The 15000-nt window shown below is 41.0% G+C and overlaps 2 protein-coding genes and 2 long non-coding RNA genes across 25 annotated transcripts in view; 3 read left to right on the top strand and 1 right to left on the bottom strand.

Moving 5' to 3' along the window:
* The window catches only part of LOC135099153 (uncharacterized), an 8173-nt gene extending 6161 nt beyond the window's left edge, over positions 1 to 2012 (top strand). The window contains exon 2 of the long non-coding RNA XR_010267726.1: positions 573 to 2012. This is a non-coding gene — a long non-coding RNA (uncharacterized LOC135099153). The remainder of the gene's footprint in view (positions 1 to 572) is intronic.
* Positions 1 to 15000, top strand: part of LOC135099146 (probable E3 ubiquitin-protein ligase HERC4) — an 80845-nt gene that overhangs the window by 17882 nt on the left and 47963 nt on the right. The window lies entirely within an intron of this gene.
* Positions 4027 to 8107, top strand: LOC135099152 (uncharacterized). Its single transcript, XR_010267725.1, has 2 exons — positions 4027 to 5183; positions 7633 to 8107. It is a non-coding gene; the product is annotated as an uncharacterized LOC135099152 (long non-coding RNA).
* The window catches only part of LOC135099144 (valine--tRNA ligase-like), a 39462-nt gene continuing 32766 nt past the window's right edge, over positions 8305 to 15000 (bottom strand). For 5 of the 20 annotated variants that reach the window (XM_064001576.1, XM_064001575.1, XM_064001578.1 and 2 more), the window contains 10 exons: positions 14944 to 15000; positions 13762 to 13901; positions 13457 to 13669; positions 12750 to 13003; positions 11905 to 12093; positions 11369 to 11549; positions 10705 to 10839; positions 9509 to 9580; positions 8725 to 8821; positions 8318 to 8345 (listed from right to left, as the gene is read on the bottom strand). The exon at positions 14944 to 15000 is cut by the window's right edge and continues 60 nt beyond it. In XM_064001576.1, coding sequence (XP_063857646.1) covers positions 9534 to 9580; positions 10705 to 10839; positions 11369 to 11549; positions 11905 to 12093; positions 12750 to 13003; positions 13457 to 13669; positions 13762 to 13801 — 1059 coding nt within the window. In that variant the 5' untranslated portion in view covers positions 13802 to 13901; positions 14944 to 15000 and the 3' untranslated portion in view covers positions 8318 to 8345; positions 8725 to 8821; positions 9509 to 9533. Of the gene's footprint in view, positions 8346 to 8724; positions 8822 to 9503; positions 9581 to 10627; positions 10840 to 11368; positions 11550 to 11904; positions 12126 to 12749; positions 13004 to 13456; positions 13670 to 13761; positions 13902 to 14118; positions 14256 to 14943 lie in introns of those variants that run through there. The other 15 variants (XM_064001590.1, XM_064001589.1, XM_064001591.1 and 12 more) reach the window with 11 other exon arrangements.

The raw sequence follows: 15000 nt of genomic DNA, 5'->3' as shown, positions 1-15000 counted from the left end.
CTGTCTGTCTGTCTATCTAGCTGTCTGTCTGTCAGTGTGTGTGTGTGTGTGTGTGTGTGTGTGTTTTTCCTTCTATCTCCCCTCAGCCACTGTCCATCCCTTCACTCAAGCCTTCCATCACTTTTCCTCCTTTCTCTCTCCTTTATATAGAATGAATACTCCTCCACTCCTTGTCACTCCATCAGCTGAGCATTCCTCTGTTCCCCATCCTTCTGTCTCCCTCCAGCCTCTCTCCTTTATAGAGCTAATGATCCACTCTCTGCCCCTCCTCCTCCCATCTGCTGACCTTCCCTCTAGTCCATCTTTCCTTCTTTCCTTCCTTCCTCTTTCCTTAATAGAGGTAATAATTTTTCCTCTCCCTGGCCCATATCTCGACCTTACCTCCCCATTCACAAGCTCCCCTTGCTTTCTTCTACTCAAGACTGACTTTATCCAGTTTAACACACCTCCTTCAATCTGTTACTTTTTAGCTTTGATAATAACTTGTTGTGTGGTACAGTATGGAATGCTTTTATCAGTGTCCAGGCCCTTGTTTAAACACTGTCCACTTGTTTAACACTTATCACCTGCAGTTCTGTGCATCTCCCAGGCAGGAATCCAGACTGCTGTACACAATAGATTGCTGGTAAGTGTATGATTCAATATCTTTAATTGCTGTTTCCAGTATTTTGCATATCACATAAGTCAAACTGCCCGCCCGGCCTGTACTTGCTGGGGTCACTTTTCATGTTTCTTATAGATTACATGAGTTGCTTTTCAAAATTCTGGTATTTCCTGGCTATGAAGTGAATAGCTAGCAATCAGTCAATCGGCACCCTTAGATGAATCTGGTCAGGTGCGGTGACTTGTCCCTCTCAGCCTCTTTATCATAATGCTGTATATCATTTCTACTCATTTCCAGAGATACCAAGACTGGCACAGACTCCCTGGTTATCTCTGGCATGCCCTCATCCAGTTGATGTGCGAACACCACTGCAGGGAACTCTGTCGGTGTGTCTGTTCCTTTCTTTATCATTTCCAGTGTTCCTGCTCTTGTCAATGCTGTTCCTGACACTGACAGTTCCTGCACTGACACTGTTTAGTTGGGTTAGGTTTGGTTACATACATTCCATTCATTACCATCATCATTATTCTCTCATTTCTCATTCATTTATCATAATTTTTCCATCCACTTGTCACCATCCTTCCATTTCTCATTAATTTATCACTTGTTATCACCATCCTTTCATCTCTCATTTACTAATAATTTTTATTCCCATGGCCTTGTTGACTGGATGCTCTCTCTCTCTCTCTCTCTCTCTCTCTCTCTCTCTCTCTCTCTCTCTCTCTCTCTCTCTCTCTCTCTCTCTCTCTCTCTCTCTCTCTCTCTCTCTCTCTCTCTCTCTCTCTCTCTCTCTCTCTCTCTCTCTCATGGCATCAAGTAAGCATTACATTACATGTTGCCGAGTTCTTTGGGCATTGTGAATGAAGTGACCTACAGTGGTTTTTTATTTATTTATTTATTTTCTCTCTCTCTCTCTCTCTCTCTCTCTCTCTCTCTCTCTCTCTCTCTCTCTCTCTCTCTCTCTCTCTCTCTCTCTCTCTCTCTCTCTCTCTCTCTCTCTCTCTCTCTCTCTTCAAAACAAACAGGAGGTGAATGAGTGTGAGAGATTTTCAGGAAAAGTGAATTTAAGTCCCTGTTTTGATACAAAGAACAAAAATCCCTTGTACCCATGATGAACTGTGCATTATCATAACACCTATCATGTTCTAAATCAATTTCCCTCCCATCTCTAATAATCTCTTGATGACAAATTATCAGCATTATCAATCTTCTCCAGAGGCTTTTGTAGTGTCAACCGCAGTATACTTCTGCAAAAACTGCATCATTATGGCACATTCCTGGTTCAAAGGCTGTTTGACTGATACAACCCAGTGCACAGTCCATCATGGATACCTTTTAACAAAACCTACTTTTATTTCATGTTTTCAAGTAGCATAATTATGTACTGCTTAATAAATGAACACCTGAATTTACAGATATATTTTCTTACCCATATTTCTATACCTATGAAATGCTGATATATATATATATATATATATATATATATATATATATATATATATATATATATATATATATATATATATATATATATATATATATATATATGAACTGGAATTAAGTTCCAGTTCATGTATTCCGATATTAACATACATAGTAAATTATATATTGTGGCAATACAGATTCGGTATATGTAGGCATTATCCGTTTTTATCATCAAACATCTGTAATTGCGTGTATATATAATATATATATATATATATATATATATATATATATATATATATATATATATATATATATATATATATATATATATATATATATATATAACACCTGCCAAATAAAATAAATAAATAAAATAAAATAAATAAAGAAATAATAAAAAAAAACGCGAGAAAACCTTTAGATTATCACAACGCGAAAATTAACACACGCTAAATTGGATGCGTCATTAATTAATAGTCATTGGGACTGTTACCCCCCCCAATAGTTCATAGCCCCTCCCCTATTCCTTGCCACCCCCCCCCCCAACCTTCCCTGCCTTGAGGAACACCTTCACTTATGGCATACTATTGATGTGCTTTTTTTGACCAGATTTGAGCCATTTTAACCTCGAATTACATATACATACATATTGTCTCCTTGCAATAATTATAATGGTCTTCCTGGCTTAATTTTTGTTTATTAATTATTCCTTATGTGTTTATTAATTATCATTTGTCTAATTCCTTATGTTTTACTTAGCCTCGGTATTTAAGGATTTTTATTTTTTATTTTTTCACTTTCTGACTGTGGCCCTTGCAATGAACGGCTTAATAATTTATTTCTCGTGGTTTAGTGGAATTTTTAGCACTTTAATGATTAGAGTTCCTCACCAGTCATTTTATTCGTGAGAGAGAGAGAGAGAGAGAGAGAGAGAGAGAGAGAGAGAGAGAGAGAGAGTTTGAGTCTACATGAATGATAAAAAAAAGATAATAATCAGTTACAATATTTTATTTATATACAAGAAAAATGCATGATAATAATAATAATAATAATAATAATAATAATAATAATATTTAAATACAAGGAGGAAAATGTGTAATAATAATAATAATAATAATAATAATAATAATAATAATAATAATAATAATAATATTTAAATACAAGGAGGAAAATGTGTAATAATAATAATAATAATAATAATAATAATAATAATAATAATAATGATAATAATAATAATAATAATAATAATAATAATAACAATAACAACAATAACTGCTTTTATCATACTGACACAGATAAATAGTTTATTGACCATAAACATTATTATAACCAACAAATTAAATAGAAGAGGTAAACATTTCCAAACGTAGTGAGTGACACACAGAAGACTGGTGACAAAAGGTAACCTAGCCCATTAAATGATTGGCTGTCTCAGGCTTCCACATCATCAGTGGAGCACCGCTTCTGACCACTCAGGGATGGACAAGCGGAGACAAGAATGGAAACAAATCAGGAATTATATCAATCCATAGCTTTATCATAGTTCTAAGTCATAAATAAATAAATAAATGAGTCAATGTCTTCAGCAATAATTACAAGATAAGCTTTAATAATAAAAAGTATGTATAAATGGATGAAATGTGGTCAGCTTGAGCAATGCCGGCTTCTTGTTATCCTGAACACCGGTCTCATACTGGATAGAGACAGTAATGTATGGGGGTTTGATGCAATACAATTTTATATGTTAACACTAGCAACATTTCATATAAGGATAAAAACTTGCATAAACTTCCTCTTTGTGTTTTTCTACTAAGATGCAATTGTTAGGTGACCATTTGAACTTGCAGATGATCTTGACAGTGACTTCCTATCCTTAAACCATAACATCCCTATTACAGTGGCTCAACACCATCACTTCTTGTTTGTCCACTAGTACATCATGAAGACTGCAACGTTCATGCCAGCTACACAGCTACTACAAGTATTTACAGATTAATGGCTGCATTTCCAAAAGATCGCTGATACAAGAAAGTCTATAAATATTGTGAAAGCTTCTAGTCAATGTCATATCATTTGCTTCAACAGAGGAAGAATAATTCAATCTTCCTGAATATTACCAAATGAGATTTTATAGGCATTAACTTAACCATGTCATTCTAAATTATTCTACCTAGTTTCCAGGGACTTCAGCAGTGAGTAGATTAAGTATTGCAATATGCAGGAACTTAACCAGCACACAGGGAAGACAGTGGCAAATTAAGATATAAGAGGGGTGGCCACAGGAACTAGTCCAGCCATCTCCATACCCATGAATTTTGGTTTGTGTGCCATTGGGGTGAAAGCAGAAAGTGATGCGCATACATTTTAGTAAGATTTAAGAATAGTGTGACCTTTGCAATGTTTTCTCCTTCAGTCAGCTGCATAAAAATGACATCTGGGAAAAAATATTGATCAGTCTTTTGAAAATCCAGCTTCACCTGAGTATTACACCATTAATTAACCATGTGTGTAAGTTAGTGCAGTACTGTATAAGTGCAAAGGTCCAGAACCAAATATTTGTTATGCAAATATTTCTGGTACCACTTTCCACACATGTTGCTCTATAAAAAAAATTAATGTATAATTTTGAGTGGTTTTGGTTGTGTAACCTAACCTAACCTAACCTAACCACACATCTGTGAACTCAAGCTTCGCTCATTAAAGTAATCTGAGGGGAAATTCCAGATTCTTCTGTAGTAATGATATATACACACACTTCATAACAGTTACACACTTTTGACAACATGTAAAAGTGTTTTGTGGCAAAGTTAATGAAGGGTTTTAAAGCAAACTTCACAACTGTTCTTAATTTCATAACTGGGAAGACTAAGTAATAATATTTACAATACTCTGACAGTTAATTCAGACACACCACACTCATATCAGCATTAATACTCATGCTTGAGCTTGTAAGATCTTCCATATTTCACAGAGGCAGATGGTCACTTGAAAGCAATAGAAGCCATATCAAACACATATCAAAGGCAGTGGCATTCATGTGATGGTCCAGGTCCAGATGCCATACAAGTCCAGCTGTGCTGGATGGGCATCTGCTCGTCATGTCCCAGAGGTGTTCATCGCCCACATAGCAAGACTGCACATCAACAACAAGGTAATCTGAAAGTAAAAGTTGAAATTTACTACATATACTGTGGGATTGTGACTGTCAGTAGAAAATTAAAATGTGATTGGAGAAGGATAAAAGTTTTTCATTTGTTTCAGGCAAGGGTTAGGAAATAGTGAGTCTGTAGAGAGAGAGAGAGAGAGAGAGAGAGAGAGAGAGAGAGAGAGAGAGAGAGAGAGAGAGAGAGAGAGAGAGAGAGAGAGAGAGAGAGAGAGAGAGAGAGAGAGAGAGAGAGAGAGAGAGAGAGAGAGAGAGAGAGAGAGAGAGAGAGAGAGAGAGAGAGAGAGAGTGTGTGTGTGTGCGTGTGTGTGTGTGGTTTTTAAGTATGCTATAGAGGACACACTTATTCATTGACTACAGCCCACAAACTTGCAATGTCCCCATAGCATAGTTACAGACAACATCCTCTCATATATAAGTCTGTGTCAATCTTTCTGTGATGTACTCCAGCCCAGAGACCCACAGCAGCATTAAGAGTGGAGAGAGAGAGAGAGAGAGAAGAGAAGACACACAGAATGGATGAATAGAGATGCTGTGGTTTGTTTTTCTAGAGTTATTTTTTGCGTAGATTACGAATATAACATCCGTTTCTTTCTGTGACCCTCCAGTTCTTCGTAAATAGCAGTGTCCCACACGCAATGTCTATCTGAACTATTAAAATTGAGAAGGAAGCAGCAATAAATCGGAATCTCTTGAAATCCATGACTCTCAATTGACGTGCTGATGTTTCGATAGACTTGACAGTACATGCAGGATAGTGAATTGTTATTAGTTATTCATATAATGACATGAATATAATTAGTTAAATATTAGCCAAGAGTGCCATACCATCAGGAGACACAGACAAAACTATATCATTACATGTTTACGTTAAAGGAAATAAACTATCAGCGAAAACCAACCCTTTATTGTTTATTTTATGACAGAGGGCGAGACGGGACCTGCGACTCTCAACACCAATCAACACCTGACAAACTGCAACAATTTCCACACTAAAAAATAAAACGATCTCCATTTTTTTGTCAATAGCACCACTAACCAGGAACTCCCGAACACAAAAGATGAACGTAAAAATTAACCCCCCTTTAATTAAAAACAATAAAAAATAATGATAATAGTAAATAAATTAATAAACAAAATAATTAAATATGAAAAACTGCCCTAAATTATCTGTTCCTTTCCCATGCACTCCCACACCACGAGACCCAGACAGCACCACCACGCACTTCTACACCCATCCAGGGACTGAGGCACCCTGCACACATCACGTCTACCTCTCTACACCCCAAAACACATCCAAAACACCCCAAAACACATCCACACCCACTTAAAACACCCAGAAACAGTCTTATCCACCCACAGCACACCTGTAGCCACCCAAAACACACCCAAACTCCTTAAAAATACCAAAAAAAAACACATAAAACACCTCAAAACACACCCAAACTCATCAAAACAGACAAAAAACACCCCAAAACACACCCAAACTCATCCAAAACATCCCAAAAACACATCCAAACACACCCAAAAATGACCAAAACACCCCAAAAACACACCCAAAACACACCCAAAACTGACCAAAACACACCCAAAACACACCCAAAAATGACCAAAACACATGAAGAATGCCACAAATGAATATAAATATTTAAATATATACACATGACACAGGGTGGGAAGGGGAGTATTGAGGAGTAGGGGAAAGGAAGGGTGCAACAAGAAGCAGGGAGAGACAGGGTGTAGTAAGATGAGACAAACAGCCGGACAGGGAAATTAGACAGGGTTTATTGAGATGGACAAATAGGGATAGTTTAATGAGATGCAAGGGTGATACAGGGTGTATTAAGGTCCAGGGGCAGACAGGAAGGGTGTACTAAAGTGTATGAAGACAGGAAGGGTGTATTGAAGTGTGGGACAGACAGACAGACAGACAGACAGACAGACAGAGAGGGAGAGATTAAAAGAGAAAATTTGAGATAGACAAAGGATATGAGAGAAAGAGAAAGAGAGAAAGAGAGAGAGAGAGAGAGAGAGAGAGAGAGAGAGAGAGAGAGAGAGAGAGAACTAATCATCTCAATCATTCAATAATTTCCTAATATATGTATAGATTTGTGTATACTAGCCTAACCAAATGTGTGTATAGATTTCCAAGCATATACCAGCATCTTATGAGTTTATGTGCTTATTATCAGACTTAGCAAAGATTTGGATGTGTCTCTAAATATATTACTAGTGTTTGTATACAAGTTTGTGTGTATACTAGACTTATTAAGAGTTTATGTGTGTTTCTAAGAGTATACAAACCATAGCAAGTGTTTATATAATGTCTCTATGTGTAAACCAGTGTTTGTGTGTGTATATCCAGCATTACATAGTGTTTGTAATGGTTTAAGTGTACACTAGTCCTTTTTAATTGTTACCCTTCTCACTATCTCAGCCCTCCAGATACACCTGAGGCACACAGCGTCACCCCAGTACAGCCCCAAGTTGGTCTGGCTAGCCCCAATGAGGATGAAAGCAGGAAACATCATTATCACCTGCTGTGGTTGATGATGGTGGCTTCTACACACACACACACACCTCAGACAGCAATTCCTGGAACAAGAGAGGACAGAACAGCATGCCAGCCACAGCAAGAGCTAGTGCGTGAACAGCCACGGCCACCAACCGGCCACCAACCGGAATAGCGCAGCCCCCACAGTCGACCCAGCGGTGAAGACTGTGCTCAATATTATCTATCAAGACTCTCTCTCTCTCTCTCTCTCTCTCTCTCTCTCTCTCTCTCTCTCTCTCTCTCTCTCTCTATCAAGGACTCTCTATCAAGACTCTCTCTCTCTCTCTCTTTTAGTGAAATGATTTTTACTTTAAGCTTCTTGTAATCGCAAAATTCTGTCAATAAACTATAATAATAATCTCTCTCTCTCTCTCTCTCTCTCTCTCTCTCACTCTCTCTCTCTCACCATTGGTCGGTGGACTGTACAGCAGACACCCAGTCGTCATGGTGGAGGGATTTTCTCCAAGTACTGTACCTCCACCACTCCTTCCAGGCTCCTCCCACTTTCTTCCAGTCACTCCATAAGCTTGATAATCAGCAGCTGTCCCTCTATACCACAAGCTTCACTCTGGGCAGCTCTCTGGAGGCCTCCGAACCTGTGGGTGTGAGGTTAGATTAGGATAAGTTAGGTTAAGTTAGGTTAGGCTAGGTTACGTTAGGTTAGGTTGGTTAGGTTAGGCCTGTGAATGGTGTGTGGAGGAGGACAGGACAAGGAGACCAGTGGGAAGGCTGTGGAAGGCCTGTGGATGCTGTGTGGAGGAGGACAGGACAAGGAGACCAGTGGGAAGGCTGTGGAAGGCCTGTGGATGCTGTGTGGAGGAGGACAGGACAAGGAGACCAGTGGGAAGGCTGTGGAAGGCCTGTGGATGCTGTGTGGAGGAGGACAGGACAAGGAGACCAGTGGGAAGGCTGTGGAAGGCCTGTGGATTTCAAGATAATGCTACACCACACACCAACACCAGAACAATGCCTCACCTATCCACCTGCAGCCACATCACAGTCTCCCCCTTGTAGGTGATGGCAGGAGTGGTGGTGCTTGTGGTGGTGGTGCGAGGAGGCAAGGCACCCATGGCTGGAAAAGAAGGGGTGAGTGCATTGAGGCTGCAGGACGCGGTATACAGGTGTGTGGGAGGTGAGAGGGTGGGAGAGAGGGAGTGGGCACGTGGGAGAGAGTAAGCGTGTTCTATGGCAAATTATATATAGGATTTCAAGGGTGTTTTTGTGTATGATAGGGAAAATATTCATACACACATACACACATACATTTTCATCTCCCAAGCACCTCTCCTCTCCTCCTCTTCCCTCTTTCCCCTGTCTCGTGCAATAGGTAAACACACACACACACACACACACACACACACACACACACACACACACACACACACACACACACACACACACACACACACATAGATAGAGAGATAGATATTAGCCCAGCATGATTTAAACAATATAACTAACACACACACACACACACACACACACACACACACACACACACACACACACACACACACACACACACACACCACACACACAAACACATTGATAGAGGGATAGATATTAGCCCAGCATGATTTAAACAACTAATATAACTATCAAAAACACACACACACACACACACACACACACACTTCTCCACAAATCTGAAGGCACTGTGGTTTCCAAGCCCTCAAAGTGAATGAGAGTGTTGAGGGAATAATATTGCACCCACTGCCTGCATCAACTTGTCACTAAAGCTGTCATGCGTCTCACACACCTCCTGTCACCGCTCATGCTGGCTGTCAACGCAGAACGCACCCTCCACCACTCATTGTTTGGGGTGACGGTTCTGTGGGAATGGAAGATAATTAGATTTTTCTCTCATATCAAGTTGAATTGGTTTAGCTCTCTCTCTCTCTCTCTCTCTCTCTCTCTCTCTCTCTCCTCTCTCTCTCTCTCTCTCTCACAATTGATTCCAAAGGCCACAAAGATGATTAGCAGAGGTTTTCTTGAGTGTTTCTCCTGACAGTAATGTGGGAATGTTGTTAATTTGTCACTAAAACAATAAAAACATCCTTAAAAAACCTGTGCTACTTTGAATAGAGCCTTTTAAAAGTGTGTTTCTCCCATCAGTCGAGAAATGTAGTTATTTATTTACATTTTATATAACACACACACACACACACACACACACACACACACACACACACACATACACACACACACACACACACACACACAGGTGGTCTGGCAGGAAAGTGCTATGAGAAATATACAAACGCATAGCAAGGCAAGGCACACAGCTTTCACACTCACCTCACACTCACAACACTCTTTCAACACCTTAACCTTTGTTGGGGAAGAGAAACACTACTGTCTTAACCTTACAAATACACTTATTATAGCTTATCTCTTACATGTACCAAGACAAGGCACACAACTTTCACCGTTACTCTCACCCACAACAATCTTTCAATGTGTTAACCCTTGTTGGGGAAGAGAACCACTAAAATATTATCTCCTAGAAATATATTTAAACACTCACTCAGCACACAACACGTCAGCCCTTTATGGAGACAAGAAGCACTCCTACCCAACCTTACAAAACCACTAATTAAAATCTTATCTCCTACATATACCAAAACACACAATTTTCAGCCTCATTCACTCATTCACTCAACACACAACACGTCAGCCCTTGATGGAGACAAGAAGCACTCCTACCCAACCTTACAAAACCACTAATTAAAATCTTATCTCCTACATATACCAAAACACACAATTTTCAGCCTCATTCACTCAACACACAACACGTCAGCCCTTGATGAAGACGAACAGCACTCCTACCCTAATCTTACAAAACCACTAATTAAAATCTTATCTCTACTTCACTTACCCATCCATACACCAAACTTGTAACTCCACACAAGACAAGACACCACAGTCATCCACATCTATCTATGCCACACTGACTCCTGAAGCTGGTGGAGCACAGGGTGGACCAAAGGGCATCAGCTCCACAATCTGGGATGCCTGTGGAGGAGTTCATACGAGACCAGTGAGTACTTCTTCCGCATTCAGGGTCCCCTCCACCCTCTCGCACAGTACCTGAGGACATGAGGGGGTGGTGAGAGGCTAAGAGGGTGTGAGGGAGGAGGGAAGAGATGAAATGTGGTGAAAAACAGAGAACACAGATGAAAAGGAAAATTGAAGTAGAGAAGAGGGAAAGGAAGAAAAGAGAAGAGATGAAAAGAAGGAAAAAAGAGAGAAAACAGAATTATAAACACAATTTTTGACATCATATCTAAAAATCTCTCTCTCTCTTTAGTGCTCCTTCAAAATTTCTCTCTCTCTCTTTAGTGCTCCTTCAAAAATTCTCTCTCTCTCTTAGCTCCTTCAAAAATTCTCTCTCTCTCTGTTTAGCTCCTTCAAAAATTCTCTCTCTCTCTCTAGCTCCTTCAAAAATTCTCTCTCTCTTTAGCTCCTTCAAAAATTCTCTCTCTCTCTTTAGTGCTCCTTCAAAAATTCCTCTCTCTCTCTTTAGCTCCTTCAAAAGTCTCTCTCTCTCTCTCTCTTTACATCATTCCTTCAAAAAAATACACTTGGTAAGAGGCTTTAACAAATATTCATGTATCACCTGCTGTCAAGGTACTGCTCACCACAGCCAATGAACACCAGTACAGAACACACAGCACCAGCAAGTCACACACCTCCAGGGACGCCCCACTGATGACATCCAGGGGGTCTATCACACTGCCCCAGGACTTGGACGTCTTGTGGCCGCCACCATCACCCTGGAGGCCATGCAGCAGCACAGTCTGGGGAGGGAGGGTGATATAACACAGGTGATATAACACAGGCAATACTGGTAACAATTAATATCACGTTACATAAGAGGAAGGAAAGGTAACACACAGGTAGTCAATTCTTTCAATCTATCACCATCTATAAACATTATTAGCCTTCTGAAATCTGCATCTTTTTATCAAACGATTAGTAATGCTAGAGTTTACAGTATTAACAGATATTTTAGTTATATACCAATGAATATATGGACTAATTACACGCCTACAATTAGTTACCGGAGTTTGTGATAATACATAAGACAAAGGAACAAAAACAAGATCAATAAGAGAGGACAGAACCAGGAGACCAAGACCCAGACGACCTCACCTCAAAGGAAAGCCACCCCGTCAAGTCGAGTCCCGGCATGACCACCTGAGCCACCCAGAAGAGGATGCCGTGACCCGTCTTCAAGGTCGTTGCGTAGAAGCGAGCATGGTCTCTCCCCTCCCCTGACCTGGCCAGCCCAGCGAGGCAAAGGGAGGGACCAGAGGAGTAACAGGTGTCCAGATCTTCCTCCTGCTGGGTGGACATGGAGGTCAAGGGTGTGCCTGGGGAGGAGCACAGGGTGAAGACGGAAAGTTGCGATTATTAATGTAGCCGTCAAGACTTTCATTCATCTATTGCTACATGAAGTTTATTTTTTTAATGAGGGTTTGCGCACACACACACACACACACACACACACACACACACACACACACACACACACACACACACACACACACACACACACACACTTTCTCTTTATCATCCTCTTCCTCCTCTTCTTTTCTTCTTCTACCTCCTCCTCCTCCTTCTCCTTATATTCAGGTCAAGTCAGGTCATCCAATTAGAATAAAATAAGACAGACAGACAGACAGATACACAAACACACACACACACACACACTTGAATGATATAAAATAATGCAGTTTTTCCTCACAGAAATATAGAAGGGAACCCAGAGTAGGTTAATAAAGGTGATACAGGACAAGGACTGCACCTCAACTGTACAGAAAAACTACAATTTGGTACAGCTTTGCCCCAAGGTAATACTGATAATAGGAACACTAGGAGATACAACACAAAGAAAGTATATCAACTGAAGGAAAAACAATAAAAAAGTAAAATTTCTGCCATATATCAGACCATCCAAACTAACACTAGGTAAACACACACACACACACACACACCTTCCTTCTCCACAGCCTTCCGCCTTGCATCCTCCTCCGAGCAGCCGCCACCCACACCTCCTCGCCATCTGCTGCAGTAATGTGGTACACTGGCATTCTGCGGCCCCACCAGAGCTGCCGGGAGACACACCAGTCCTGTGATGTTGTCCAGCCAGCTATGCCAAGCCCTCCTGTGCAGCTGTGGCACCAAGTTGAGACAGCCGCTCTGCACAGCCTCGGACGCCTCCTGTGCCGACTCCTTGCACCGAACGAACCTGTGTAGACATGAAAGTAACCAAGTGTTTGTGGCTAATTATAATACTCAATATGCCACTATCGTCAACAGCATCACCATCTGCTCACCACTGGGGCCTCAGCACCACTATTTCAAAAGGACTCTAGATGAAGCTACACAGGTTTTTAAGAATGTTTTTAAAGTTTTAGTGACAGATCAACAACATTTCTATATTATTAACAGGAGAAACACTCTTGAGAACCCAGCTAGGTATCTCTGTGGCCTTGAAAAATACTCATGATGAAATAATACAGGTTTTCAAGAATGTTTTAATGGTTCTACTGATAGATTAACAACATTTCTACATTATTAATCTTGAGAACCCAGCTAGGTATCTCTGTGGCCTTTGCAAATAGTCTTGGAGAAAGTGAAGTCCCTCCTCTATTACCTAATTAAGTCAGTACACCTGTTTGGTTACCCCTTCACCACCTACCTGAGTCTGCCAGTCTGTAAGGGAAGTCCCACATCTTTCCGAAGCTGACCGGTTTGCTGTACCCCGGGACTGCCAGCTCCGTGGGTCCTGTCAGGTGCAGGTGGTCCACTTCAATGTCCAAGATGGCCGACTGAAGGCTGCAGCACCAGTTGACGAGAGCCTCCTTGCGGTACACCAGCCCAGCATCGTACGGACGGACAAACGCTTCCGTCACTGCGAGGAAAAATGTTTTGGTGAAATTTCTTGTTTGTGCGCGCGTGTGTGTGTGTGTGCGTGTCAGAGGTTACAAGGACAGGTATGCTTACGGATGTACAGACAGACACACAGGCCAGTCTCTCGCTGCATCCATGTCCCAGCTGTCCCAGTCAAGTGAAGCCCCCAGATGCCGCAGCTGGTCGAATATCATTGTTCCTTCCTCCTCTTCTTCCACACTTCATCAATAAACCTGCAAAAAACGGCAAATTTGTCTTTTAAATATGTAAGTTAGTTGTACGTAGTCTACTGCCCAAGAAAACAGAAAACTGGCTAACTATTTTGACTGCATAGAAAAATTACACACACACATACACACACACACACACACACACACACACACACACACACACACAGTTTTGTATATTCATGTCTCTCTATCATTCTAGTTTTCTCAAGGCAACACTCACTCTTCTGTCTGTCAAGGTCGTGTTTGGTGTTCCCCTGGGCGTCCCACAGGTGCCTCTCCACCACCACCTGTGTTGCTGACCCTGTGTGGTGTGCCCCTGGGATGAACACTGCCTCACCACCCTGCATCTGTGCCTGCATCAGAGAGAGAGAGAGAGAGAGAGAGAGAGAGAGAGAGAGAGAGAGAGAGAGAGAGAGAGAGAGAGAGAGAGAGAGAGAGAGAGAGAGAGAGAGAGAGAGAGAGAGAGAATATTAACATGGGACAGAAGGGGTTATTATTAAGTTAATTTTAATGAGAGAGAGAGAGAGAGAGAGAGAGAGAGAGAGAGAGAGAGAGAGAGAGAGAGAGAGAGAGAGAGAGAGAGAGAGAGAGAGAGAGAGAGAGAGAGAGAGAGAGATGGTTATGTTAGGTAGGTACTTAGTTACATAGATTGAGATAGAGAGATAGATAAATGGTCAGATAAACAGAAAGTTAAATAAACTGAGATTGAGAGAGAGAGAGAGAGAGAGAGAGAGAGAGAGAGAGAGAGAGAGAGAGAGAGAGAGAGAGAGAGAGAGAGAGAGAGAGAGAGAGAGAGAGAGAGAGAAATATTAACATGGGACAGAATGAGTTAAGTTAATTTTAATGAGAGAGAGAGAGAGAGAGAGAGAGAGAGAGAGAGAGAGAGAGAGAGAGAGAGAGAGAGAGAGAGAGAGAGAGAGAGAGAGAGAGAGAGAGAGAGAGAGAGAGAGAGAGAGACTTAACCTAACCTAACCTAACTGAATTAATATAAACCTAACCTGATGGAAACAAATAAATAAAAATAAAAAGCAGCAGCCGGCCTCACCTTTCTTGACGGGCGCCTTTTTTTATGTTCATACACATTTCTCTGGTGGCACACGCT

The sequence above is a fragment of the Scylla paramamosain genome, unplaced genomic scaffold (genome assembly GCF_035594125.1).
Source record: "Scylla paramamosain isolate STU-SP2022 unplaced genomic scaffold, ASM3559412v1 Contig107, whole genome shotgun sequence".
Classification (NCBI taxonomy): Eukaryota; Metazoa; Arthropoda; class Malacostraca; order Decapoda; family Portunidae; genus Scylla; species Scylla paramamosain.
This window is presented reverse-complemented; position numbering and strand designations above follow the sequence as displayed.